We start from the raw sequence: 27,974 nt of genomic DNA, 5'->3' as shown, positions 1-27,974 counted from the left end.
ACCACCTCATCTTTTACACCGTTTATTTATATTAGTCATTTTTATGTCTTACATTGTAGTGCTGCAGCAAACAACAATTTTCATGGTAGATGTCAGTGATTATAAACCTTATTCTAGTCCAAATGAAGTGCTCCATCCAAAATGTCCACCGTCTATTTCCCTCCACAGATGCTGCCATGCCCACTCAGTTCCTCCAGCAGTTTGTTTTATTTTTGTGCTTCAGGTTCCTGTATCTGCAATGTCCACCTTGCATGTGATCTGCCCTGCTTTGCGCTTGTAGTGAAGCCCTGGGTTGAGATAACTGGAGTTTGTTCTGGGGCCCTAGTGTTCAGGACCAAAGGGGTATGGTGTACCATGTGCTCAGACATTCCTCGTGGAGTGAACTGGAGAAGGTTCTTACTCCAGGCTGGGAGCAGTGTGAATGTCTCATGGTCATTTGACTGAGTGCGGACCCCTCCATGTCTGAGCGTCTTCCTCCATTCCAGATGAGGTGCAGCAGATTTGGAGAACATTAATCTGACCCAATGCCTGCGTTTCTGCAATGGGTCAACAATTTAGCAAATGCATTCTGAGGTACAGTCCTATCAAACCATCTTCCTCAGCTCGAGATAGCTTACTGAGGCGCCCCTGCACCTGTAACTTAATGAAGGACGCTTTATGGCTGTGATGAGTGGGACATTCCATGGGGTAGGGAGAGAAGGATTGCTTCAGAAAGTGGGTGTTGGGAAACTGGAATTACTATAATGATGAGGAACATGCTGATAAAGGATTGTCATGTGGTAGACTGATTGGGCAGGAAGGACCTGATTGTACAGTAGTGTGAAAAATAAAAACATACATTTCAAAAACCTAATAAATACTGAGTCAGGAAAGTTGCTGTCACAGCAAGTAGAGAGGGAAGGTAATGCTGGTGCTCTGACACCTGCTGGACTTTGTTCCAGACTGGATGTTCGTGTGTTCGAAGCCGTGAGACATTCAAGTGTTTGTTGGAACTTGGAGGGATCTATCTGCAGAGGAGATGGCTGCAGGAGTTCATAGCTGCTAGAGGGATCACACTGAGATTCAGAAAGTTCTACTGGAGTGCGGCTGAGGTGATCTCCCCTACTGCAGTGTTCACTGCACAGAGACCCAAATTCTCTCTGTGCAATAGGCTATTAGGATGCTAACAGTTTATCAACAGATTCCTGGGCAGAGCAGGTTTAACAGAAAGGGCAGGAAAAGAAACAGGTCAACTCCAATCAATTGAATGGAACCATCTCCTTTCATCTCCCCTCCTAAACTGGTTACGTCGCCCTCTACACTTCTGACACACAATAACTCCACTCCCCACAAGCGTTTGTGTTAGAAGTTTAAAACACTCATAGCAGGCTGCTCACCTTTCCCACTTCCAAACCCAGATCATGCCTAAAATATATATAAAACAAAACCAGCATGTGATTTGCTGTTGGATACTGTACTAGACGCAGTTCATGCACTGATTACCCAGACATGGCCTGATCCTTCTCGGAAAAGCAAATTCCATTATTTGTCAGGCTGCTCGCTGGCAGTTGTCAGGGAGAGTTCTCTGCCTGGTGAGGTGTGGCGTGGCTCACAGACCCAGTTCCACTCTCCCATCAGAAGTCCACAGCCAGTCATCTTCTCAGCTGGTGTGCTGAGCTCAAGCCCCGGGAGTACCAGCTGGAAGTGAACAGTCACCCTCGCAGCTTTCTCCCGTGTGTGTCTGAGGGTTTACCATTACCACGGTGATTTCATCATCCAGCTCACAGCTGGGGTTGGAGAAGGCTGACAGTGGCAGCATGATGCGATGGATTTCTTGTTCACATGCTCGTTGCTCCTGTTCCTTCTTTATATCTCGACCTCTGTAAAGGGAGGAGATAATTAATTGTTAATTAATGTTAATCCTCTGTTAATTCCTCATCAGTTCATGAAGCACCATTAATGCAGGGATTCATTATTGAGGGAAAGTTCACATCCAGCTGGATCAGAGGGGACAAACCAAAGCTTGGGCAGAGAGGTGGGTTTGATGACACAAAGGTTGGTGGAGATGTGGATAATGTAAAGGTCATCACAGGTGACAAAGGGATGTGACAAGATGCAGAGCTCTCAGCTCATACTGTAAATGACAAATAGAATTTGAAGTGATTCACTTTGGAAGGTTGACCTTGAAGGCAGGGTACAAGATTCTTAGCTGTGTGGAGGAACAGAGGGATCTTGCAATCTACATCCATAGATGCCTCAAAGTTGCCACACGAGTTGAAAGGGTGGCATATGGTGTGTTGGCCTTCATTAGCCACAGGACTGAGTTGAAGAATCGCTTTACATAACTCTGGTTAGACCACACATTGAGTACTGTGTTCAGCCTCAATCTTGGAAGGATGTAGAAACTTTAGAGAGGGTACAGAGGAGATTTACCAGGATGATGCCTGGATTGGAGAGCATGTCTTATTAGGAAAGGTTGAATGAGTGAGGGCTTTTCTCTTTGGAGTGAAGGAAGGTGACAGGTGACTTGATTGAGGTGTACAAGATGATAAGTGTCATTGATAGAGTGGACGGCCAGCACCCTTTTCCCAGGGTGGAAATGGCCAATGCAAGGGGACATAATTAAGTTAATTGGAGGAAAGTATTGCTGGGATGTCTGAGGTAGGTGTTTATTTTCTTTAAATTTTTTATTTATTTATCTATCGATTTATTTATTTATTTATTTATTTATTTATTTAACTAACAGAGAGTAGTGAGTCCATGGGTGTGGTACAGGCAGAGACATCCCAGAAGCACTTAGATGGGCACAAGGAGGACAGGGAAATGTTGGGCTATGTAAGATTAAAATGATCTTAAGAGTAGATTAAAAGGTCAGCACAACATCACAGGTCACAGGGTCTTCAGTGTGTTGTAATGTTCTGTGTTAACAAGGGAGGAATTCCTGAGCACAGCAATGAGTTTCTGCTGGGGATGAGTGGAGTGGACAAGGAGAGGGGCATTTGGACACATGATTTCAGTGCTCAAAATGCTTCAGCATAGTCTCTCTGCTCTCTGTCACAACACATTCATGCCTGCCTCTCTTGGACTGATGGGTGTGAGGAGATGGCATTGGGCTGAGGGCCAGCTGCAGTACTTTCAATGAGGGGGCAGTGAGGGTTGGGTAACCACAGTCTCAGGCTGTTTGTGTTGAGCAAAGGCCAAAGCCAGGCAGGACATGGGGCAGGGTAGCACAGGAAGAGGCCCACAGCGTCTGTGATGCTGATTAAACCAATTCCTTCTGCCTGCACATGATCCAGCACCTTTATTTCTTGCATATTAACGTGCCCATCGAAAAACCTCTTAAATGCTTCAAAACTGCTTCTACTACCACCCAGATACCAAAGACCTGACCCTCCAGATCTACTCTAAACTCTTCCCTCACGTCCTCTCAACTTGAAGCTATGCCCTCTCGATTTGGACATTTCTACCCTTGGAAACTCTGCCAGGAACAATGCAGAAATTCTGAAAAACAAGTGCAAGCAAGTCATTCAGCCCATCGAATCCACTCTCCCAGTCAACACTGTCATGGCTGATCCTCCACCCCACACCACCCCCACCCCTGCCCATCAACGTGACCGAGGTTCCTTATTAACTCTCTGGACACTTGGAATCAGATGATCCTGCTGGCACAAGGATGGAGAAGGATTAATGATCAGACCAGTAGCTCACTTGCAGCGCAGGGACTAGGCATCAACCCTTGGCTCTCAGTCCTACACAGTACCCTGCTCGATCCCAGACCACACACCCCAGTCAGTTCAGCAAGTCTGTCCTTACCGTTTGTAGATGTAGCCCAGTATGATGCCAGAACCCAAGGCTATGATGATGACAATCATTATAATCGCCAAGACCTGACCTAGGATTGAAAAATAAACCAATGTAAAAGAGTGGAAAAGAGCTGGGTAGTCACAGGCAAGTTGTTCAGAACCTCTGCCAGAGGAAAAAGGGTTGAGGTTATGGGGGTCCTCAGTCACAGCTCTCAACCCTCAGAAAGAGGTCTGACATTGAAAAATGGTTACTTGGTGACGAATGCAAACATGCAACTGAGCTAAGGGTAAACACTGGCCAGCATAGCTTCGAGTTTGGGAAATGGAGCCTACTGACAGGTTCTGAGGAGGGTAATGGACAACGTTTCATTAGTCAGGGGACTGAGTTCAAGAGCCACGAGATAAAGCTGCAGCTCTATAAAACCCTGGTTAGACCACACTTGGAATAATGTTCAGTACTGGTCACCTCATTATAGAAAGGATGTAGAAGCTTTAGATAGGGTGCACAGGAGACAGACCAGGATGCTGCCTGGATTAGAGAGCACGTCTTATGAAGATAGGCTTAATGAGATAGTGCTATTCTCTTTGGAGTGAAGGAGAATGTGAGGTTACTTGATAAATCGAGTGTATAAGATGCAAATGGGTTAGATAGAGTGGATAGGCAGCCCTTTCTCCCAGGGCAGAGACACAAGAGGGCATAATTTTGGAGGAAAGTATGGGGGCAGGGTGTCAGAGTAAGTTTTTTCTTTACATAAAGTGTTTAGTGTGTGGAATGCACAGTTGGGGTGATGGTAGAGGCAAGTACATTAAGGACATTTAAGAAACTCTTAGATAGACACAAGGATGATTGAAAATGGAGGGCAATGTGGGAGGGAAGGGTTAGATTGATCTTAGAGAAGGTTAAAAAGGTCGGCACAAAATGGTGGGCCAAAGAGCCTGTAACATGCGGTTATGTTGTCTGTTCTAACAGTAAACTGGTAAATGTGTTTATTAATTGTCACACGCACTGAGGTACAGTGAAAAGCTTCATTTTGCATTCCATCCATACCGGCTGAAGTCATCACTTCAGCACCAGATAGTTGAAGGGAAACCTACGACAGAGTGCAAATTGAGTGTTAACTCTCCCAAACCCAGCTGGAAGGTGGAGGGCTGGGCAAGGGGCCACCAATCCCATCCTGTAAAAGCCCAGAGTTGCATGAACACCAATAGAAACCTCTTCCTCTCCCTGGGAGAGGAAGGAGAAGGTGGGCTACACCTGGGCCCAGGATGGAGGACTCTGGCAAGCTGCTGTTGGCGGCCTGGGCTTAAGCAGGTAAACTGACTGCCAGTTACAGAAAAGTACAGTGCAGGCAGACTGCAAGATGCAAGATCATAATATGGTAGATAGGTTGTGAGGTCAAGGCAGCACAATGTTTGATGCCACTTCATCCAAGTAGGTGGGAGGCGATGCATTTTGGGAGGTCTAATGAATGGTCTAGTCCTGAGACACAGGGGGAACTTGGAGCACAAGTCCAGCGATCCTTGAAAGTGGCAACTCAGGTAGACAGAGTTCAAATAATAGAAACATAGTAAACCTAAAGCACAATACTGGCCTTTCAGCCCACAATGCTGTGCCTAACATGTACTTACTTTAGAAATTACCTGGGGTTACCCATAACCCTCTATTTTTCTAAGCTCCATGTACCTATCCTGGATCTTCTTAAAATTATATCAGCAAATTGGATCCAAAACTGGCTCTGTAGGAGGAGACGGAAAGTGGAGGGCTGAATTCAATATGAAGAGGTGTACCACGGATTGGTGCTGGAACTCTAGCTGAAATTTATATTAACAGCTTAGTAGAAATTTTGAAGATTAGTTTTGCTTGGATACAGAGGAGGGTAGATTCAGACTACAAAACATTGCTGACCAGGTACTTCATGCTGATAAGGATGAGGTGATTCCTTCAGAGGTGTCAAAGAAGTGGAGAATGAGAACATTAGCACCCAAGACAAAGGGACTGTGGTGTACAAGGCAGCAACGTACTGTAGGTAGACGAAGTGGCAAAGGAAGCACATGAAATTCATTAGTCAGGATGTAGAACTTAAGTATAAGAGGTCTTGGTGCAATGTTACAACTCATTGATGAAACCACAGCCAGAATATTGTGTACAGATCTGGTGGCCACACTATGGATAAAATTACCGCACTGCAGAGGACACAGAAGAGATTTGTTAAATTATACACTTTGTGAAATGTGTTGTTTCGCAGCAGTGGGACAGTGCAAGACAAGAAGTTACTATTAGTTACAAAAGAAATACATAGTGAAAAGGACAAATAATGAGCTAGTGTTCGTGGCAGTTCAGAAATCTGATGGCGGAGGGGAAGAAGCTGTTCCTAAAATGTAGAGTGCAGTACCTTCTCCCCAGATGGTGAGGGTCTGTAATGACGGATGGCACCTTCTCGAGGTACTGAGAATGTGTGACTTAGAGATATGGGCAGACTGCAGAAGCAGGGGATGTTCTCCTTGGAGACAGTTGGTTCTGAAGAGATCCAAGAGCAGTGACTGTTAAAATCACAAAAGTGGAGTCAAGAAGTAGAAGCCATCAAAAGGAGATAAGCAGCTAAAGAACCCAAGGTGATATTAGGGAAAAACAAATTAGTGATGAGGGTTAGGTTGCATGTAATGAGACAATTCAAATGTGAGAGCAGGGTATCAGAAATCTGCAGGCAACTGACTGGGATCAATATTACAAAGAGTTAGCACAGTCTCAGTAAGCCAAATAGCCTTCCCCTCCTGTACTGTAACCATTGCACTGAGTGTAGGGACCATACCTGGAACTCCAAGGTCTTGTTTCTGTTTTGCTGACTGTCTCACTGGGTGGCTAATTCCATTGACTGGCTGTTGAACATTGGGCTCGCTGGCAGAAGGCATCTTCACCTGGTCTTTAGTCTGAGCTGCCCTCTCCCCAGGCTTCACCATTTCCGGCTCTACTGTCGTGTGATTTAGCTCTTCATTTAGGGAAGCACCTAACAAGATACAAGCCTGGTAAATGACTGAGCAAGCACTGAATGCTCCCTGTTCTGGACTGTCCCAGTGGAATTTCATTACCTAAACTTTCTGTTCCATTAAATAAACACTTCATAATTATTTAAGATTATTCTGTGATCTACTCCAACCCTTTTAGTTGGAGTACAATTCTGGTGAACACCCTTGTGTTTGATGCAATCCCTCTACACTCTTCTGTCACTATCTTCTACCCACAACAGAACAGTACTCAAACCTATCCTTGTACCGTGCCAGCTTATACTACTTCACCTTCCCCCACCTTCTTATTCTGGCTTCTTCCCCCTTCCTTTGCAGTCCCGATAAAGGGTCTCGGCCTGAAACGTCAACTGTTTATTCTCCATACATGCTATCTGACCAGCTGAGTTCTTCCAGCATTTTGTGTGTTTCACAGTACTCAAACATAGTCTGTGCAAACATTTATATAACACAACTTATACTTTCTTAACTTTGTCCCGTTTCAGTTCTACACCACTGAATTTCCCCACAACTCCACTGTTCCAGGATTCAAATCATTTAGAATGCCAGCAAATACATTTTCTACCATCCAACGTATTCATCTTCACAAGGACAATCCAGCCTTGTCCCATGACACTTCTTGTGCCTGGCCACTATCAGCTTCTATACATAAACACCAATGCCCTTGAAAGGAAAGCCTACACAAAGCAGTGGATACCCCGCCATCCAGGTGATGCTCTCCTCTCACTGCTGCCATCAGGAAGGAGGTACAGTAGCCTCAGGACCCACACCACCAGGTTTAGGAACAGTTATTACTCTTGAACCAGAGAGGAAACTTCACTTCACTCACCACAACAGTGAACTGTTCCCACAACCTATGGGCTCACTTTCAAGGACTCAATATTCTCAATACCCTCATGTTCTCAATATTTATTGCTTATTTATTCATTATTTTTGTGGGGTTTTTTGGATTTGCAGTCTGTTGTCTTGCACACTGGTTGTTTAACCATCTTGCGCATGGTCTTTTATTGATTCTATTGTGTTTCTTTGTATTTATTACAAGTGCCTTCAAGAAAATTAATCTCAGGGCTGTATATGGTGAAATACATGTACTTCGACAATAAATTGACTTTGAACTTGGAAATACACAACCATTACTTTCCAGTCCCTTGGTCCAGTGGTCTCTTCCTGCACACACCATGTACTGGTGAGCAGAGACACCAAGTCCACTCCCATCAGTGTCAACCAAGTCAAGTGATGCCCAGTCTTCTCTGTCCACGCCAGGCACACAGCTTTCAGAGAGACAGCATGGGAGGCAGCCACTGGGAAGGCTCTTTACCAAGAGAGTTGGATTGGCTGAGAGTGGGGGATATGTGGAACAGCCTGCCAGGGTTGGTGGTAGAGGCAGATGCATTAGGGGCATTTAAAGAAACACATATATAAGCACATAGATGATAAAAAATGAAGGGATACTGTATGTAGGTGGGAAGGGTTAAAAGTCGGTTAGTATTGTGGGCTGAAGGGCCCGTACCTATACTGTGCTGTGGTATTCTGTGTTTTATGAGACTGTCCTGATGAGAAAGGAGTTCCCTGATGGAATCTTTGTCCCTGCCTTGCAGTGCACATCCAGGTATTGTTTACATATGGCGACAATTCTCCCCCCCCCACACACACACACACTCTCTCAAACACTGAAAGCTAGACACCTACACCGTCCAGATGAAAACATTTCTTCAACCCCCCCCCTCCCCCCCCCCCCCATCAATTACTTCAATCTATGGGCCTTGGCTTTTGATCCGTCTGCGTTCGGAAACATACTTCCCGGTTATTCTCGAGGCCCGCAAAATGTTATGTATTTGCTGTCAGCTTTCTCTGTTTGGACGAAAACAACCCTAGCTGCTTCATTGCAATATTTTTCGACTCGTGTTCCACATCCTCGATAACCTCCTCTCCAGTCTGCACTTTCACTCCAGAAATTCCAACACACCGTCTTTAAATGCCACCCTTCGTAATTTAAAAGAAAATCCTTAATATCCTTGGCCCTACAAAAAATGTACACCCCTCCCCACATCAGGGGCCGCCTACCTCCTCTGTAGGAAACCCATTCCATCCCCCTAAACCCAGTCCACCTCAAAGTTGCACTGATTGCTGTTGTCGCCCAGAACCCAACACCAGTTATGACCGCTACCTGTGATGTTTTGAGAAAGATTCAGCTTTTCATCCTGCTCACTCTGCACCAAGTTTGCACAATGTACTCCAGGCGTAATACGCTGCTCTCCACTTAAACCAGTTCCATTGGAAGTTAGGCAGCCTGCAACAAATCCATACAGAAATGTTCACCCGCTGTAGGACAGAGGAGAACCCTCAGTACCTCCAGAACTCTGTCCCCATACACACCATCTGCACTCGCCAGTTCCCCCATAAATGGCCCCACCACAATTCTAACTCTCAAACCCTCCCCTCCCAACAACAATCACAACACACTCCCCAACCTCCAAAGAGTCTCGCTCAGAGCCGTCCTCATCGCCAATCCCAGGTTAAGGCTTCCTCCAACCCCTCTCCCCATCTTTCCCTCACTTCTCCAACACATGCCCTCATCAGCTTCTCCTCTCCTACGCCCAGATGCTGACACACTCCCCTCGGTCTCACCTGGTCGCGGGACAGCTCCAACCACAGCCAGCAGGTGCAGGAGGAGCGCCATCCGCTTCAGTCCCGGGAGGCTCCCGTCGCGGTCCCCCGTTCCCCAATACACACCGCCTGGTTCCATTGCTACTTGTAAACAACCTCGTTCCTGCATCGTATCGCTCTCCGTCCAATCGGGACCCATAATTCTCACAGCCAATCCCAACCAGAACTGGGAGCCCAGCAACCAATCCAAACGCAGATGCAAAGCTCAGCAACACGTCCTCACCAAATGAACTACAACGACTCCAAATCCAGGCCTACCTTTACAGCCAATCCAAACCTAGACCTGCTGCCCAGCAACCAATGGTATCTCGGTCCATATCCAATTCTCTCACAGAGAGAACCAATCCAAACCCAGAACCTGAGCCCTGGAGATAAGGGCAAGCCCGGACTCTGATGATCAGGGCTGTACCGCTGGGTAGCTCTCAAACGCGCTTTGGACTAAACCCGCCCCTTGTGCCCTAGAGTTTTATATGCTATATTTTTATATACTTTTTATTACTGAATTAACCTTAGACTCTCGCCTCAGCTTTTCTATATGGAGACGCGAAGTTTTAAAAACCAGGCACGTTACGGGTTAAACATCCAACCCATGGGCAAGGTTCCCGACTGCTATCTGCTGTTTATTTTCGCTAATCTGGAAGACTCCCAGTTCCAGGAAGTGAATATTTTAAAAAAAACATTAGTCAATTGGACTTCGGGCCCAATTTTCTTGATATTCTTTAACTTTCATCCTGTTTTTCAGTATGCAATTCATTACCGATGTCCTGCCCTAGAACACCCCAGTGTCCCCATCATTCCTGAAAAATCATTTTTTCTATAGCATAAACTCTCATCTCATTGACTTAATTAAATCTGGAGTGAAAAATCCCCCTGGTGGTTTGTTACACAACAAACTGAAATTACCAAAATCCAGTCAACAATTCCGCCCCCTCCCTCCATCTCTTTGGTTACTTGTTTATCATTTTGTTACATGTTTAAGCCTCCAAATCCCTTGATTCGATTTAAGGCCAAACCTCACTTCCGATATTTAATTGACTTTAAGACAAGTCTGATTAGATTCAGCATAGTTCTATTATTTTATGTAAAGAGCCCGAATCCTTAGAAAAGCTCCGAGGCCATTACAGACTTAGTATTCACAAGGGCAGAAATTGCTGCTGGATGTTCCAGGGTTTAGATGTTTCAAAAGGGACAGGGAGGGAGGTGATGTGGCATTGCTAATCAGGGATAATATCACAACTGCAGAAAGGGAGGACATGATTGTCTACAGTGTTGGTGGAAGTCAGAAACAGAAAGGGAGCAATCACTACAGGAAATATTCTGTAGAATCCACCCCCTCCCCAATATTAATAGAGACATTGAGATGCAGATCGAGAGACAGATTTTGGAAAGATGCAAAAATACCAGGGTTGTTGCAACAGAATGGCTTTAGCTTCTATAATATTGATTGGCTCCTCCTTCGTGCAACAGGTTTAGATGGGGCAGAATTGTTAGGTGTGTCCAGGAAGGATTCCTGTCATAGAATATGGATAGGTCATACTTGATCTGGTACTAGGCAATGAACCAGATCAGTTGTCAGATCTCCCAGTGGTGTGCATTTCAGAGACAGTGACCACAACTCCTTGACTTTTACCATAGCTTTGGACAGGGATAGGAGCCAATGGTATGGGAAAGTGCTTAATTGCTGGAAGGACAATTAAAATGCTACTAGGTAGGAAGTTGGGAGCATATGTTGGGAATAGATATACTCAGGGAAATGTGCAATGGGAATGTGACATTGCTTGGGAGCACTTGCTGGATAGGATTGGAAAAGATAGGGTGAAGGATCCATGGTTGACAAGGAATATGGAATATTTAGTCAGCAGCAAGAAAGAAGCTTAATTAAGGTTTACAAAGCAAGGATCAGACAGGACTCTAATGTTACAAGGTAGCCAGGAGCTTAAGAATGGATTTAGGAGAGCTAGAAAGGGACACGAGAAGGCCTGGATAAATAGATTAAAGAAAATCCCAAGTCATTCTACACATACATGAAGAACAGGAGGATGACTAGAGTGAGGGTAGGGCTGATCGGGGTAAAAGAGGAAATGAACCTGGAGTCACAGGAGGTAGGGAAGGTCCTTAATGAATACTTAGCTTCAATATTCACCAGTGAGAGTATGATAGATAGATAGATAGATAGATAGATAGATAGATACTTTATTCATCCCCATGGGGAAATTCAACATTTTTTTTTCTTCCAATGTCCCATACACTTGTTGTAGCAAAAACTCATTACATACAATACTTAACTCAGTAATAATATGATATGCATCTAAATCACTAACTCAAAAAGCATTAATAATAGCTTTAAAAAAGTTCTTAAGTCCTGGCAGTTGAATTGTAAAGCCTAATGGCATTGGGGAGTATTGACCTCTTCATCCTGTCTGAGGAGCATTGCATCGACAGTAACCTGTCGCTGAAACTGCTTCTCTGTCTCTGGATGGTGCTATGTAGAGGATGTTCAGGGTTTTCCATAATTGACCGTAGCCTACTCAGCGCCCTTCGCTCAGCTACCGATGTTAAACTCTCGAGTACTTTGCCCACGACAGAGCCCGCCTTCCTTACCAGCTTATTAAGACGTGAGGCGTCCTTCTTCTTAATGCTTCCTCCCCAACACGCCACCACAAAGAAGAGGGCGCTCTCAACAACTGACCTATAGAACATCTTCAGCATCTCACTGCAGACATTGAATGACGCCAACCTTCTAAGGAAGTACAGTCGACTCTGTGCCTTCCTGCACAAGGCATCTGTGTTGGCAGTCCAGTCTAGCTTCTCGTCTAACTGTACTCCCAGATACTTGTAGGTCTTAACCTGCTCCACACATTCTCCATTAATGATCACTGGCTCCATATGAGGCCTAGATCTCCTAAAGTCCACCACCATCTCCTTGGTCTTGGTGACATTGAGACGCAGGTAGTTTGAGTTGCACCATATCACAAAGTCCTGTATCAGTTTCCTATACTCCTCCTCCTGTCCATTCCTGACACACCCCACTATGGCCGTGTCATCAGCGAACTTCTGCACATGGCAGGACTCCGAGTTATATTGGAAGTCTGATGTGTACAGGGTGAACAGGACCGGAGAGAGTACGGTTCCCTGTGGCGCTCCTGTGCTGCTGACCACCGTGTCAGACCTACAGTCTCCCAACCGCACATACTGAGGTCTATCTGTCAAGTAGTCCACTATCCAATCCACCATGTGAGAGTCTACTCCCATCTCCGTTAGTTTGTGCTTTAAGATCTTGGGCTGGATGGTGTTAAAGGCACTAGAGAAGTCAAGGAATGTAATCCTCACAGCACAACTGACCCCATCTAGGTGAGAGAGTGATTTGTGCAGCAAATACGTGATAGCATCCTCCACTCCCACCTTCTCCTTATACGCAAACTGAAGCGGATCCCGGGCGTGCCTGGTTTGTGGCCTCAGATTCTGTATTATCAGCCGCTCCATGGTCTTCATCACGTGCGACGTCAAGGCAACAGGTCTGAAGTCATTCAACTCCTTTGGTTGTGGTTTCTTCGGTACCGGGACAATACAGGATGTTTTCCACTGTCTGTAGTGTAGTGTAGCGAGGTCAGTGTGGAACAGGCTGTTTTGTTGGAGCATGTCGACATTAAAGAAGAGGATGTGCTGGAACATTTGATTAGGATGGATAAAATCCCAGGGCCAAATGGGATGTACCAATGTTGCTGTAGGAATAATGGAAGAGATTGCTGCACCTTTGCTGATGATCTTTGTGTCCCTACTGGGCACTGGAGTAGTGCCAGAGGATTGGAGGGTGGCAAATGTTTGTTTGAGAAAGGTAATATAGAACACCAATGGTGGGCAACCTATTGGAGTGGATTCTTGGGAAATAGGATTTATGAGCATTTTGAGAAGCATAATCTGATTAGGGATAATAGCATAGCTTTGTGAGGGGCATGCCATGCTTTGTGAGCCTGATTGAATTCTTTGAGGAAGTAACTAAAGAAGTTGTTGAAGGCAAAATAGTGGATATAGATTTTGACAACAGTTCCTATGATAAGCTCATTGAAAAAGTCAGGAGTCATGGGATCCAGGGAAATGAATGTGTGGATTCAGAATTAGCTTGCCCACAGAAGGCAGGGCGTGGCAGTAGTTACGAGTGTATTCTGCCTGGAGGATGGTGGCCAATGTGTTTGGGGACATCTGCATTTTGTGATTTAGATGAAGAAGTGAAAGAGTGCATAAGTTTGTTCATAGATGACATGACTGATGTTGGTGTTGTGGATAGCGTCGGTCATTGTAGTTACAACAGTACATTGATAGGATAGAGTTGGGATGAGAAGTGGCAGATGGAGTTCAACACAGCAAAGCATGAAGTGATTCACCCTGAAAGGTCAAATTTAAAGGCAGAATACAGGATTAATGGCAGGATTCTTAGCAGTGTGGAGCAACAGAAGAATTTTGGGGACCACATCCACAGATTCCTCAAAGTTGCTGCACAAGTTGATAGGGTGGTTTAGGTGGCATATGGCCTTCATTAGTTGGGGGATTGAGTTCAAGAGCCACAAGGCAATGCTGCAGTTTCATAAAACTCTGGTTAAATCACACTTGGAATACTGTATCCAGTTCTGGTCACCTCATTATAGAAGGATGTGGAAGCTTTAGAGAGGATGCAGAGATTTACCAGGATGCTGTCTGGATTAGAGAGCATGTTTTATGAGGATAAGTTAAGCAGGCTAGGCCTTTTCTCTTTGGAGAGGAGGATGCGAGGTGACTTGATGAAAGTGAAGAAGATAATAAGAGTCACAGAGTGTTCAGCCAGAGACTTTTCCCAGGGTGGAAGTAGCTAAAACAAGGGCACAGAATTTTAAGGTGTTTGGAGGAGTATACAGGGGAGGATGTCAGAGGTAGCTTTCCCCCTCATAAAGTACGTGGATGGTGATAGAGACAGATACATTAGGGATATTTAAGAGACCCTTAGATAGGGACAGGAATGATAGAAAGATGGAGGGTTTTATGGGAGGGAAAGGTGAGAATCATCTTGGAGTAGGTTAAAGGCTTGATACAACACTGTGGGCCAAAGGGGCTGTACAGTATTGTTCTATGTGCTAAGACTTGCTCATAATTCACTATCTATGTGAACCCTGATTCCTGCCTGTACCACATTCCCAGTGATCAGTTATACTTGATTCCTCTGGCAATCTAAATACAAGGTCCTCAATCAACCTCTCAATTCCAGAGTTAGACATCAATGTGCAACACCCCTCTTTGAATTTATTCTTCTACACATGAACAAAGAAACTGGAGAGTAACCACTGGCTTTTAGTTATATCACATCTTAATGTCGCTAGTGCTATTCAGGAGGGTTTAAACTAGTTTGGCAGGGGCAAGGGAATCAGACCACCAGATCAGAAAGTGGAGGAATTGAGAGAAAAAGGTTAAAGAGCGAGCGGTGAGCTGCAGGGACAAAAGCTGTAGCGCTTCACTGGGAGGGGACATAATGGAGAGCTTGTCTACTAAGTTAATGGAACAATGCTGTGCTGAACATGTCGTTACCTTAGAAATTACCTAGGGTTACCCATAGCCCTCTTTTTTAAGCACCACGTACCTATCCAGGTGTCTCTTAAAAGACCTTATTGTATCCGCCTCCACCACCATCGCCGGCAGCCCATTCCACGCACTCACCACTCTGCGTTAAAAAAACTTACTCGACATCTCCTCTGTACCTACTTCCAAGCACCCTTGTGCCCTCTCGTGTTAGCCATTTATATGGGTAGAGTTCAAAAATAAGAAATTGCAATCACTCTGAATGGATTATACTACAGACCCTTCATGCTGTCCTCCCTCCCTCCTAGTAGCCACTGGGACAGATAGATTAGGAAAAGGCTTGTTATAATCAGTAACTTCAACTTCCCCAATATAAACTGGAACCTCCTTAATACAAGAGGTTTAGATGCAGCACAGTTTGCATCCAAGAGGGTTTCTTAAATCAATATGTAGATAGTTGGACTAGAGAAGGGGCTGTACTGGACCTGGTGTTGGGTAATGAATCTGGCCAGGTGACTGACCTTTCAGTGGAAGAAGAGTTAGGGAACAGTGACCACAATTCCTTAAGTTTAAAGATAAGGATAAGTATGGGCCTTGCGGGTGTGTTTTAAATTGGAGCAGGGCAATTTACAAGAGTATCAGGCACTGGGAACAGTTTATTTGGAAACATTTGCTTTTGGGCAAGTCCACATCTGACATGCAAAGGATGTTCAATGATTAACAGGACAGGTATATTCCAATAGGACAAGATGAGGGAGCCTTGAAAGACAAGGGAGTTGGGGACTTAGTCAAGAAAAAGGAAACATCTGTAAGGCTAAGATCGAACAGAGCCCTAGAATATAAAGCCAGAAAAAAATGACTCAAGAATGGAATTAGGAAAAACAGGAGGTGCCATAAAAAGTACTTGACAAGTACATCAAAAGCAAAAAGATAATTAGGAACAGGTTGGACCACTCAAGGATAAAGGAGAGAACATGTGCTTGGAGGCAGAGGATGTGGATGAGGTCTTAAATGAGAACTTTGCATCAACATTTGCGAGCAAAATGTGAATCATAGGGAGATCAGTGTAGAGTATGCTAATTTGCTAGGATTTTGAGATAAAGGAGGAGGTAGTGTGAGTCTCTTAAAGTATAAAGTGGATAAGTTTCAAGGGTTTAATGGGATATATTTAGCCCAGGTTATCAATAGATGACTAACATCTTTGTGTCCCCTTCAGCCACAGAGCACTGCTGAATAGCTGAAGTTGAGAAGTTGACAAGGGAAACGGAAAATTCTGGAAACTTTAGACTGGTGTCTCGTACTAGTAGCAAGGCAATTACTGGAGAGGCTTCTTAAGGATAGAATTTATGAGCAATTGAAAAACTATGGCCTGATTTGGGACAGTCAGAATCAGAATCAGGTTTATTATCACCAGCATGTGCTATGAAATTTGCTAACTTAGTAGCAGCAGTTCAATGCAATTCATAATCTAGAAGAAGAAAAATAAATAAATAAATAAATAAATTACAGTATACATATACTGAATAGGTTAAAAATCGTACAAAAAACAGAAATACTATACTGTATAATAAAAAAGTGAGGTAGTGTCCAAGGGTTCAATGTCCATTTAGGAATCGAACAGCAGAGGGGAAGAAGCTGATCCTGAATCATTGAGTGTGTGTACCTCCTACCTGATGGTAACAGTGAGAAAAGGACATGCCCTGGGTGCTGGAGGTCCTTAATAATGGACACCATTCCTTGAAGATGTTCTGGATACTTTGTAGGCTAGTACCTTAGATAGAGCCAACTAAATTTACAACCCTCTGCAGCTTCTTTCAGTGCTGTGCAGTAGACACCCCCCCCCCTCCCCATACCAGACAGTGATGCAGCCTGTCAGAATGCTCTTCACAGTACATCTATAGAGGTTTTTGAGTGTATTTGTTGACATACCAAATTTCTCCAAACTCCTAATGAAGTACAGTCACTGTCTTTGCCCTCTTGATAGTTCCATCGGTATGTTGGGACCAGGTCAGCGATCTTGACACCCAGGAACTTGAAACTGCTCACTCTCTCCACTTCTGATCCCTCTATGAGGATTGGTATGTGTTCTTTTGTCTTACCCCTCTGGAATTCCACAATCAGCTCTTTCATCTTACTGACATTGAGCACTAGGTTGTTGCTGCCACACCACTCCACAAGTTGGCATGTCACTTCTGCACACCCTCTCGTCACCATCTGAGATTCTACCAACAATGGTTGTACCAACAATTCTACAACAATGGTGTGGCTTTGTGTGGCCAAGTCACATCTTACTAACATAATTGAGTTTTTTGATGACAAAGATGACTAACGAAGGTTAACCTGTGGATGTTGTCTACATGGATTTTAGTAAGTTAGTTGACAAAGTCTTTCATGGAAGGCTCAAAGATTAATTTGCATGGGATACACAATGAATTGGCTGTTTGTATTCAGACTTGAGGGTAGTGGTCCGTGGGATTTATCCTGGGTAGAGGTCTGTAACTACTGCTACTCCTCATGGATCTGTACTGGATCTTCGCTGTTAGTGATGTATATAAATAACCTGGATAAAAATGTAGATAGGTGGGTTAGTAAATCTGCAGATAATACAAAAATTGGTGATGTTGTGTTTAGTACAGAAAACTGGCTAAGGACACAGCAGAACATAGATCAGCTGTAGATATGGGCAGAGAAATACAGATGGAGTTCAACCCAGTCAAATGTGAAGTGTTGCATTCTGGAAGATCAAACATAATGAGACAGTGCACTGTTAATGACAAACCCTTAATAGTATTGATGAGCAGAGGGTCCAAGCTCATCACTCATTGAAAGTCACTATGCAGGTTGATGCAGTAAAGGCAACATATGGCATGCTTGCCTTTATTAGTCAAGGCATTGTGTTTGAGTCAAGAAGTTATGTTGCATCTTTATAAAATTCTAGTTGGGTCACATATGGAGTATTGATTCAGTTCTGATCACTCAATTATAAGAAGAATATTGAGGCTTTATAGAGGGTGCAGAAGAGGTTTACAAGGATGCTGCCTGGATTAGAAAGCATGTGTTATAAGGAGAGGTTGGACACTTAGTGTTGCTTTCTCTGGAGCAGTGAAGGCTGAGGGGAGATCTAACAGAGGGTTAAATGATTATGAGAGGCATAGATAGACGCTCAGCATCTTTTCCCCGGGGTTGAAATGTTTAATACTGAAGGCATGTATTTAAGTAGAGGGAATAAGTTCAAAGAAGGTGTGCAGTTTTTTTTTTAAACAGAGTGGTGGGTGCCAGTGGTGATGGCGGAGGCAAATACAACAGAGTTGAAGAAGCTGTTAGAGGCTGTGTTGTGCAGGAAATGGAGCAATATGGACATTGTGTAGACAGAAGGGATTAGGTTAGATGGGCATTTGATTACTATTTTAATTAGCTTTGTGCAACATTGAAGACGAAGGGCTTATTCCTGTGCTGTACTGTTCAATGTTATACCACCTCATATTAGATTCCAGTCCACATTCATTCATAGGAATATTCAGTGAGCTATCTGCAAGTTTACACCATCACAGTCCATCCCTCAATATGACCACGGTTCAGTGCTGGATCCTGAGGTGTCTCACTGCTGAAACTGAAGCTACTTCAAGTGACTTATTTGTTCCCAGTTCCCTTCCAATCTACTTTCAACTTTGAGTGCAAGGTATTTCTCACGAATCGAGGTTGCCACAGAAGCTGTCCAGTTTTTATCTGAACGTTTCTCCACTTTGTAATAAATGCAACTCTGCTGATGCCTCTTTAATTCATACGTTTTGGTTTTGTCCTAAAATTGAAAAGTTTTGGCGGGAAGTATTCCATACTTTCTCACAACTTTTTAAGGGTCCAATTTGACCCAAATCCCCTTACCGCCCTGTTTGGTATTATTGCAAATGAAGATATAACTTTAAATACTCCTAACCTACAGGTTTTAGTTTTTACCTCTCTTTTAGCAAGGGAGCACCTACACATCTCCAATGGCTACGTGATATTGTCTTATTTAAATTTAGAGAAGATCCACTGCTCAGACTTAAATTCGAAACAATCTTTTTATGATATCTGGGGACCTTTCCTAAATTACTTTTCCAATTTATAAAGCTTAACAGTGCACAGACTTTTATGTATATTTCTATCTTTTCTTCTTAAGCGAATTTTTTTTCTAATTACCCATTATCATCCATCAGCTTTTTTCTTTGGTAGTTGGTAGGGGGTTGACTTTTTTTAATATAAAACATTTCTTTTATGATGTATGACCTATCTTTAAATTTTTGATTACGGAGTGGTATACCTTTATGTGATGTGCTATAACATTTTGATCAATTTTATTACAATATATGAATGTATACACTTTATGTTGAGACGTATCTATGTGTTGCACTCTGTAAATCTTGTTTTTTCTTCTGAATAAAAATACTGTAAAAGAAGAGGTTGCCACAAGTTGGAGATTCTGATGCACTGAAATCGGTTTGTGACCATTTCCTCGAATTTGTGATGTCAGTGCCCTTTCACTTGAGAAGAGTCTTCAGCGCATCTTTCTCCAATTTCCTTTGACTGCTCCAGTAGTCATAGCAGAGTATAAAATATGTTCAGGGGATTCAATTGGTGTGATGTCAGTGCCCTTTCTCTTGAGAAGAGTCTTCAGCGCATCTTTCTCCAATTTCCTTTGACTGCTCCAGTAGTCATAGCAGAGTATAAAATATGTTCAGGGGATTCAATTGGCCATCAATATGTAGTGACAAACATCAGAATCAATGTTGGTCACATCAGCTTTGGTAAAATAGCTGTATTTGTACTGTGGAATTCCCATTTAATGCAGTCTTATTACTTCCCACTTTATACATTGTACTGGACTTCAAATAGTAACAAGTTTCTACTAATCTGTTTTTAAAAAACTTATCAAACACCAACACGAGTTAATCTGCAGATGCTGGAAATAAATAAAAACACAAAATGCTGGCAGAACTCAGCAGGCCAGACAGCATCTATGGGAGGAGGTAGTGACAACGTTTTGGGCCGAAACCCTTCATCAGGCTCCCTTCATTGAAACTCCTGATGAAGGGTTTTGGCCCGAAATGTTGTCACTACCTCCTCCCGTAGATGCTGTCTGGCCTGCTGAGTTCTGCCAAAATTTTGTGTTATCAAACACCAGTTTAGATTCTAATCAGTAACTTACACCTAGGTATCTAATATTTTTATATAAATTAGAAAAAAACAGTATCAATAACATTGTTTGATATCATTTATATAACCCGTGTGGACAGTGGAGTTGTACTGCAGCATTTCAATCATCACCCAATAGTTGTTATCACAGTGTGGTAACAGTATTCAGTCAGTTACATACCTGCACATGAAACAGCAATCAGTTGTGTCCCACATCCTGTCCTCTCCCCTCAATTCTTTTCTTGCAGGTACTTATTCAGCTTCCTTTTGCACACTGTGGGGTATCCTGTCTCTGCTCCAGCTCTGGCAGTGCACTCTATACTTTGACCACTCTGCTCAAGTTATCCTTGTTTTTTTCCCCCCCAGTCATTTGATGACCTCTCCATTGATAAGAACAGTTTCTTTCCATCTATAATCTTACTGACCTTGCATAATATACCCATTCTTCAGCCACTCCCCCTTATTCCAAAGGGAGCAGCCTCACCTGCTGCAGGACATCCTCATCACTGAAGTCCCTCAGCTAAGGATTCATTTAGGTAAACCTCTCTGCACCCTCTCCCAAGGTGCAATGCCCAGAACTGGATACCATCATCAAATTCTGACTGAACCAATGATTTTAAAATGTTCATCCCGACTTCCTCACTCATGTATTCTATGTTGCCATTTTTAAAAGCCACGTTCTCAACCTGTCCTACCGGCTTCATTAAACTATGATGATACAACCCCCAGAGCTGTTTTTGTAGATTATATTGCCTCTCCTCACTCTCCTATTGAAAAGCAGCACATTTCAGAGCATTAACTGTCATCAGCCATTCCTCCACTCGTTCCATCTCTCTGCAAAGATTTGAACTACTCCTCAGCATACTGCACTCTCAGGTTTTGTGTTTTTTTAGAACTCCACATCATTAATAAAACATTGACATTGTGGAACTCCACTGTACATTTCCCTGCAGTCTGAAGAACAACCTCTCACTGCTGCTAGTTCCTGTTACTTAAAGTTTTCTGAACATGCTGCTCCTGCCCTTGTTATTCTGGATCCTTCCGTCTTGATGACAAGCCCATTGTGTGGCACCTCAACAGCCTTTTGAAAGTCTGGATATAATCACATCTGCTGCATTTCCCTCATCAAACTTTTGTCATTTCATCCAAGAAGCTATCAAGTTAGTTGAACATTATTTGTCTTTAACAAACCGGTCCTCGTGTCCAAGTGACTACTAGTTTTTGCTTGATGCTTCCAGAACTTTCCCTACCATTGAGATTAAGATTCAAAATTGTTTAATGTCATTTCCTGTACACAAGTGTAAAGGAGTATAAAATAATTGTTACTCTGGATCCGATGCAGTACAAAAAAAAACAAAAGAAAGAACACAATAATAAAACACAACAAATATAAGATAGCTTATATACACAGACTAATTGTATGTCCATTACGTGATGCTAGGCACAAGAGTGTCCGTACATAAGTTGACTAACAGAAAATGATAATGTAGTGGTGGTTGGGGGTGTGGTCGGGTGAGTTAGTGGGTGGAGGTGTTGATCAGCCTCACTGCTTGGGGAAAGTATCTGTTTTTGAGACTGACCCTTACGTGTATACTGTACTACGTAGGCTCCTCCCTAATGAGAGTGAGACAAACAGTCCATGAGCAGGGTGGGTGGGATAATTCATGTTGTTACCGGCCCTTTGCTGACACCTTTCTGTACATACATCCTCGATGACAGGTATGCTGGCACCGGAGGTGCTCTGGGCAGTTTTGACTACCTATTGTACCCACCGCAGTAGTTTCCGTACCGTGCTGTGATGCAACTTGTTAGGATGCTCTCTACTGTGTATCTGTAGAATTATGTGAGCCTTCCTTATTGTGTTCTGGGACCATGAGAGGTTGTGCGAGATATGCACAACCTGATCAGTGTGCAGTTATTGTTTTATTACCCCACATGCATTTTTTTCCTCCCAGCAATGGCATAATATCCACAAATTTCTAGTCTTCAAGCATCACTGGCTCTATACCAAAATCTAACCAAACCCTTTGAGTAGATCCCCCAACCCAAGACTCCCTTCCTGGGTACCCATTATTCTTTATTAAAACAACCACAATTCAAGGCTTTAAGATCACTTTGGTGTTACATTTTTTTTATAACCCCTGCAGATCATCAGCATATATTCCATTTATCAAACCTGCATATTCAATATCACTCTTACCTGCCAGTTTATCTTCATAAAACTCCCTGGAGACCCTCTATTTAACATCTCCAGTGCACCTGCCTTCGCCTGGTGCCCTGCACACAATTGTTGATGAAACACAGCTCTACTTGCTGAAATTCCTGCTTGGATCTCGCTGAAAGATTTCTCTGATTCTATTAATTGGCTTTCTCCCCTATGCGACTCAGCAATCTGCTAACCTACACAATGCCCCACCTGGTACTGCAGACTGCATCCTGTAGTTTACACTTGGTTCTTTAATATTCTACATAAGTTCAGAAATCTTGGACTGGATTCTAATCTGTAACGTATTCATATGTTATTTCATATAAAATCTACATAAAAGATTAAGTGAGGTTCCAGCCTTTAACTCAACCCTAAGTATCACATACATGCAAGTATATAAACCCCTAAATTTCTCATTGAAAAAAATGAAATTTAATTCCCATTTATTATCTAATTTACATACACACACTGACCCAAACTCAACTTTTATATAAAGCCAGTTCAAACCCAATGGGCTGAATGGCCTCATTTGTTGTAATTATCCTGAGAAATAACACTGAATGTCTACATTAAATTAGCACCTCTGACTGAATGCAATAAGGGCAATTCTGGAATCATCCCAGCCAATAACTTAGACCAGAATTCCTTGTATATATACCCACTCACTCTCTATTCATCTATAATTTACCTTGGATTTTTGTTATTCTACATACAAAATATCCTCAATCCTCAAACAAGGCCCCTCAATTAAATTACACTCCCATGCATCCAAAGTCCTTGGTTGGAGTCCAGTATGTAGTGTTGTTACTCTCAGATAAAACTATCCCATCAGGTTACGTTCTAGTTAATATAAGCAGCCCATGGATCCATTATTGCCTAAGTAACCCAAGATTAGGCGTTGATATGACAGCAGTCTGTAGAGCCATCAGCTGGGCTCAGTCCAGCGAGATTCCATCAGCTGTCTTACTGAGTAAGTGATGTGTATTGATGGGAAGAGACAGCAAAATATTATAACAATGTTATCTCCACTTCAGAATTTATTTGGCATTTCATTTTGTTAACAGAAGTACAAGACATTGAATCAGTCCTTACATGATGCAGTAAAAGAACAAGTGAAAAATGGAAACTCTGGAACAATCACATGACCTAATAATGGTATCAAATTTAATCTCTACTTGTATTCACTGAGTATCAAAATCTTTCCACTGCCACAGAAAGTTCAAATCACAAACTACAAATGTCTGTTAACTGCGGTGTTTAGGTTATGAGCGCGTGTGCACACTTTTGTGCTTATTTGAGACAACTGAGGAATGAGGGGAGAGACTGTGAGCAGCCAATACAGAGACAGTGTAGAATTCCCAAAAATCCCTATCTGAATGGACAATTTCCTGCAACCAAATGCCTACTACAACCGGGTCAACAGAAGCCCAGTGGTTACATCAACCAACATCAAACCCATTGATAAGTGTCACCAGGTCACATCAACATGATTATCACCCACCACTTTAATAGAGACCACTAACAGCATTGATTGATTTCAATCACATCAGTGTTGGCAATCATTAGACCACACCCACATTGTTCACCATTTCATTATTAACTGCATCTATAATAATGATTAATATCATCAGTCAAGATCTCCAGGACAGGGAGCCGAGAAAGAACTAAGGGATGTAACAGCATGTAATACACAGGACTAGCTCCTGCACGAGCCCTCCTCCACCCTCAGCTCCAGACCATTAGTACTGATACAGTACTGGACAACTGAGCCAAGACCTTCCACTGTGGTACACTACATCTGACTCAGACACTTAACCCCATCCTTCTGTATGGGAACCTGCAACGAGAGATGGGCTTGTACACTGTGCCTACTGTGAAAGCCAATGACGATGGAAACCTCTCCCCACCCTCCTGCTGCAGAAGAACCCCTGACAAAGACCATAAACCCGCCTGTGGTGAAACAATGTGTAAACCAACAGCTCCCAGCATGAGAGCTTGCAGACCCTGCACCCCCTCCCCAAATATACCACTATCACCCCCAACTCCTGAATAAACCATCCCCCACTAAAGTGCCCGGGGGCAATGCTTTACACTCCATCCAAGGCCTCTACCCTGCCCCCAGGACCTCCCCATCTCCCTGGGCCTGCACTCCACTCCCAATGATGAATACATTCACCTACCTCTCACTCTGCTGTTACACAGTCTGCTCCTAGTGACAGCACCGACTGGCTTCAGTTATACTGCCGTTTGCCCCGAGGTATCACTTGGCACTCTCCAAAGATTGGGCCTGGTTCACTCCCAGTCCAAGAGCCCTGGCTGAACCAGAGGTTGGTGGTGCACAAAGAACCACCTATTCCCTCAAATCTCTTCCAGCTTCGATTCTAAGCCCTGTATTTGTATGCAAAATCTATTTTAAGAAAAACAAAAAAAAAACAGCTGCCATTTAGGGTTCTAAAGTCCTACGATACCCATGAACTGGGAAACGTGCTGCATTCCATCATCAATATATACACAAATGATCAACTCATTCATCAAAACAGGGAAATCTGCTGGATACCAGAACCAAAGTCTATTTAAGTCATCTGACTGGTATTGTCGATATAGCATTGTGCAAACGTTTGCCCAAATTTCATAAAACAATGATTAATGCCCCTCCCCTCCTACTTATACAACGGTGTTTACTGAAGATTGACTGTTGCGACCCAGTGCCGTGCTCTCTGGATGGACAGGCTGTGGTACCAGTAGGTTACCGCTACCAGCTGACACCTCCAGTTCCTCAGCAAAGCTGCCCGTATCTGTTGGCTCTCCAATGACACCCTCGGCCATGGGAAGCTGGCCGGTCTGCTCCACCACCTGGCCATGACCACCATCTGAAAACAAAAGACATTTATAAAGACCATAGAACATTTCGTGCTGACCTTGTAACCTACTCTAAGATCAATTTAATCCTTCCCCCCCTACATAGCCCTCCAGTTTTCTATCAGCCATGTGCTTTAGAGTTTCTTCAATGCTCCTAATCTATCTTCCTCTACCACCACCCCTGGCAGGGTGTGTAAAAAATCTTACCCCGACATACTTTCCTCCAATCATCTTAAAATTATGCCCCTCATTTCCACCACGAGAAAAAGTCTCTGGCTGTCCACTCAAAATCTATAACTCTTATCATCTTGTCACCCTCATCCTCCTTTACTTCAGAGAGAGAGAAGCCCTAGTTCACACTACCTATTCTCATATGACATGTCCAGGCAACATTCTGGTAAATCTCCTCTGCACCTTCTCTAAAGCTTTCACATCCATCCTATAAGTTCACTTGCAATATCACAACAAATTTCAGGTCTGTGGGGCTATGACCAGCCTGTCATAGTGTCTGTCACACAAGACAGACAGAGCTCCCAGAGAAGGGTCAGTGACAAAGGGAAGCTCTGGCAGTCCTCAACATTGTCTCTGAACCTCACCAAGTATCAGGTCAAATACAGGTATTAAATCCTCATAACTATTACCACTGAGCTGGCCTGTCAGCTAATGAAACCACTGCCCAATGGTGAACTTCACTTGAAAGCAGCAGAGGATACAGCAAGGGAATCTCTGCTGGCATCACAACTGATTAACTGGCCAAGTCCTACACAGGCTGTCAGACTAGATCTACAGAAAGTGACAACTGAGCTCCAGTTTACTTGACTTTATCACCAATAATTTCTCTGTTCTAGATGTATCTGTTCATGATAGTGTGGTAGGGGTGGGTATCATGGTATCATGGACCCTAGTGAAGCTGACCCTGGCTCACCTCTGACTCCTGGTCAGATCAGCCGTTGATCCCCTGCGGTTTGCCTACCAGGAGCATATTGGAGTTGACGTTGCTGTCATCTACCTGCTTACTCCTATTTGGATTAGTAGGGCAGCACTGTGAGGATCATGTTTTTGATTTCTCAAGTGCCTTCAATACCATACAGCCCTCAGTGCTGGGGGAAAAGCTCTGTTCAATGCAGGTTGGCACTTTCATTGTATGCTGGACAATGGGTTCCTGACTGGCAGACCACAGGGGACTGGTTCAAGACCTGTATACTTCGGACTTCAGATACAACACAGAGTCATGTTATCTGCAGAAATTCTCTGATGTCTCAGCAATAGTTGGGTGTATAAAGGATGGGAGGATGAATACAGGGTCCTGGTGGAGGACTTTGTCAAGTGGTGCAAGCTGAATCATCTGCAGCTAAACATTAGTAAGACAAAGGAGACTTTAGGAAGACTAAGCCTGCATTGTTCCCTGTTACTATTAATGGCAAGGATGTGGATGTGGTACCTGAATGACAGACTTGAGTGGAGCACCAACACAGAGGCTGTGTAGAAGAAGGGCCAGAGTCGCCTCTACTACCTGAGGAGACTGAGGTCCTTTGGAGTTCTACCAGTCTGTTGTCACCAGTATAATAGACAATAGACAATAGGTGCAGAAGTAGACCATTCGGCCCTTCGAGCCTGCACCGCCATTTTGAGAACATGGCTGATCAATTATTATCAATACCCGGTTCCTGCCTTGTCCCCATATCCCTTGATTCCCCTATCCATAAGATACCTATCTAGCTCCTTCTTGAAAGCATCCAGAGAATTGGCCTCCACTACCTTCCGAGGCAGTGCATTTCAGACCCCCACAACTCTCTGGGAGAAGAAGTTTTTCCTTAACTCTGTCCTAAATGACCTACTCCTTATTCTCAAACCATGCCCTCTGGTACTGGACTCTCCCAGCATCTGGAACATATTTCCTGCCTCTATCTTGTCCAATCCCTCTTCTATACAGTGTGTTACATACCCCGTGGGTATCTTGTGACAGTCTTGTGATGGTGGGGTGATGTAATTTTCCCACCAGTGTGAGGTCACATGATGTAATTTCCCACCGATGTGAGGTACCGTGATGGCATGTTCCAACAGGTATATAAGGGGAAACCCCTGTTGTCACGGGGGTAGTTCATTAGGTAGTTTGTTAGTTCTCATGACGCAGTTTCGCCAATCGCTGCCAGTTTTTGTTTGTACACCTTTATTTTACCTCTACAGTCTAGCAAGGGAGAGTGAAGACCTTACCAAAGTATGGGGACCCGAAGGATTGAGTAAAGCTGGCGTCACTCGGCTGTTTTGTAAAGGATTGACCTTACTGAATCTTCATGCAAGAATAGTGGCTTGCATCTGAGATAACCCCTGCAAGATCAGTAAGGTTTGTGCAGTGTTCACCCTCCAGCAAAAAAGGTCAGTTCCTTTAAGCCATTTTATTTCCTTCGTCGTGAATCCTTTGAACAAGGCATCTTTCATCTGGGATCAGCAGTAACGTCACGTCTTCGAAGAAATCAGTTTTCAGGGAAGTCTCTCCTTACTGACTGTATAAATCACTTGGTCTTTCGAATTTGCCACTTTAAGACTGTGTCGAATTTACCACTTCAAGATCTATTCCAGAGTTTGGCTGTTTGGTAAGTTGCCATATAGCAGTTAACTTCCAGTTAAGTTAGTCATTTATTTACTTTTCAATTTTGTTGAGTAGAGTTTAATAAATGTTTATGTTTGTTTATAAAACCTGACTCAATTGCCCACCACGTAAC

The 27,974-nt window shown here is 43.5% G+C and overlaps 2 protein-coding genes and 1 long non-coding RNA gene across 5 annotated transcripts in view; 1 reads left to right on the top strand and 2 right to left on the bottom strand.

The window, feature by feature from the left end:
- Window positions 1-27,974, top strand: part of LOC140732941 (uncharacterized) — a 60,506-nt gene that overhangs the window by 18,598 nt on the left and 13,934 nt on the right. The window contains exon 2 of the long non-coding RNA XR_012100188.1: window positions 27,439-27,845. This is a non-coding gene — a long non-coding RNA (uncharacterized lncRNA). The remainder of the gene's footprint in view (window positions 1-27,438; window positions 27,846-27,974) is intronic.
- Window positions 9-9,616, bottom strand: pik3ip1 (phosphoinositide-3-kinase interacting protein 1). Of its 2 annotated transcripts, XM_073055667.1 has the most exons (5): window positions 9,432-9,616; window positions 8,971-9,093; window positions 6,593-6,787; window positions 3,793-3,871; window positions 9-1,859 (listed from the first exon to the last, which is right to left on the bottom strand). In XM_073055667.1, exons 1-5 carry the CDS (start codon window positions 9,607-9,609, stop codon window positions 1,658-1,660), a joined length of 777 nt encoding a protein of 258 aa, XP_072911768.1. In that variant the 5' UTR covers window positions 9,610-9,616; the 3' UTR covers window positions 9-1,657. The 2 variants fall into 2 exon arrangements, with proteins under 2 accessions (XP_072911768.1, XP_072911769.1); XM_073055668.1 differs by lacking the exon at window positions 8,971-9,093.
- dgcr2 (DiGeorge syndrome critical region gene 2) overlaps window positions 23,412-27,974 on the bottom strand; it is a 112,266-nt gene continuing 107,703 nt past the window's right edge. For both annotated transcript variants that reach the window (XM_073055670.1, XM_073055669.1), the window contains one exon: window positions 23,412-25,262. In XM_073055670.1, coding sequence (XP_072911771.1) covers window positions 25,057-25,262 — 206 coding nt within the window. In that variant the 3' untranslated portion in view covers window positions 23,412-25,056. The remainder of the gene's footprint in view (window positions 25,263-27,974) is intronic.

Source organism: Hemitrygon akajei, chromosome 9 (assembly GCF_048418815.1).
Source record: "Hemitrygon akajei chromosome 9, sHemAka1.3, whole genome shotgun sequence".
Taxonomy (NCBI): domain Eukaryota; kingdom Metazoa; phylum Chordata; class Chondrichthyes; order Myliobatiformes; family Dasyatidae; genus Hemitrygon; species Hemitrygon akajei.
The sequence above is the reverse complement of the archived record's forward strand: the minus strand, read 5'-3'. Positions and strand labels throughout refer to the sequence as shown.

Coding starts and splice junctions, on each gene's coding strand:
- pik3ip1 (XM_073055667.1), bottom strand. CDS start 9,609: ATGGGTCCCGATTGGACGGAGAGCGATACGATGCAGGAACGAGGTTGT. Junction 9,094..9,431: donor TGGAGCTGTCCCGCGACCAG/GTGAGACCGAGG, acceptor GATTTGTTGCAG/GCTGCCTAACTTCCAATGGA. Junction 3,872..6,592: donor ACAAGACCTTGGAGTTCCAG/GTATGGTCCCTA, acceptor TTTCAATCCTAG/GTCAGGTCTTGGCGATTATA.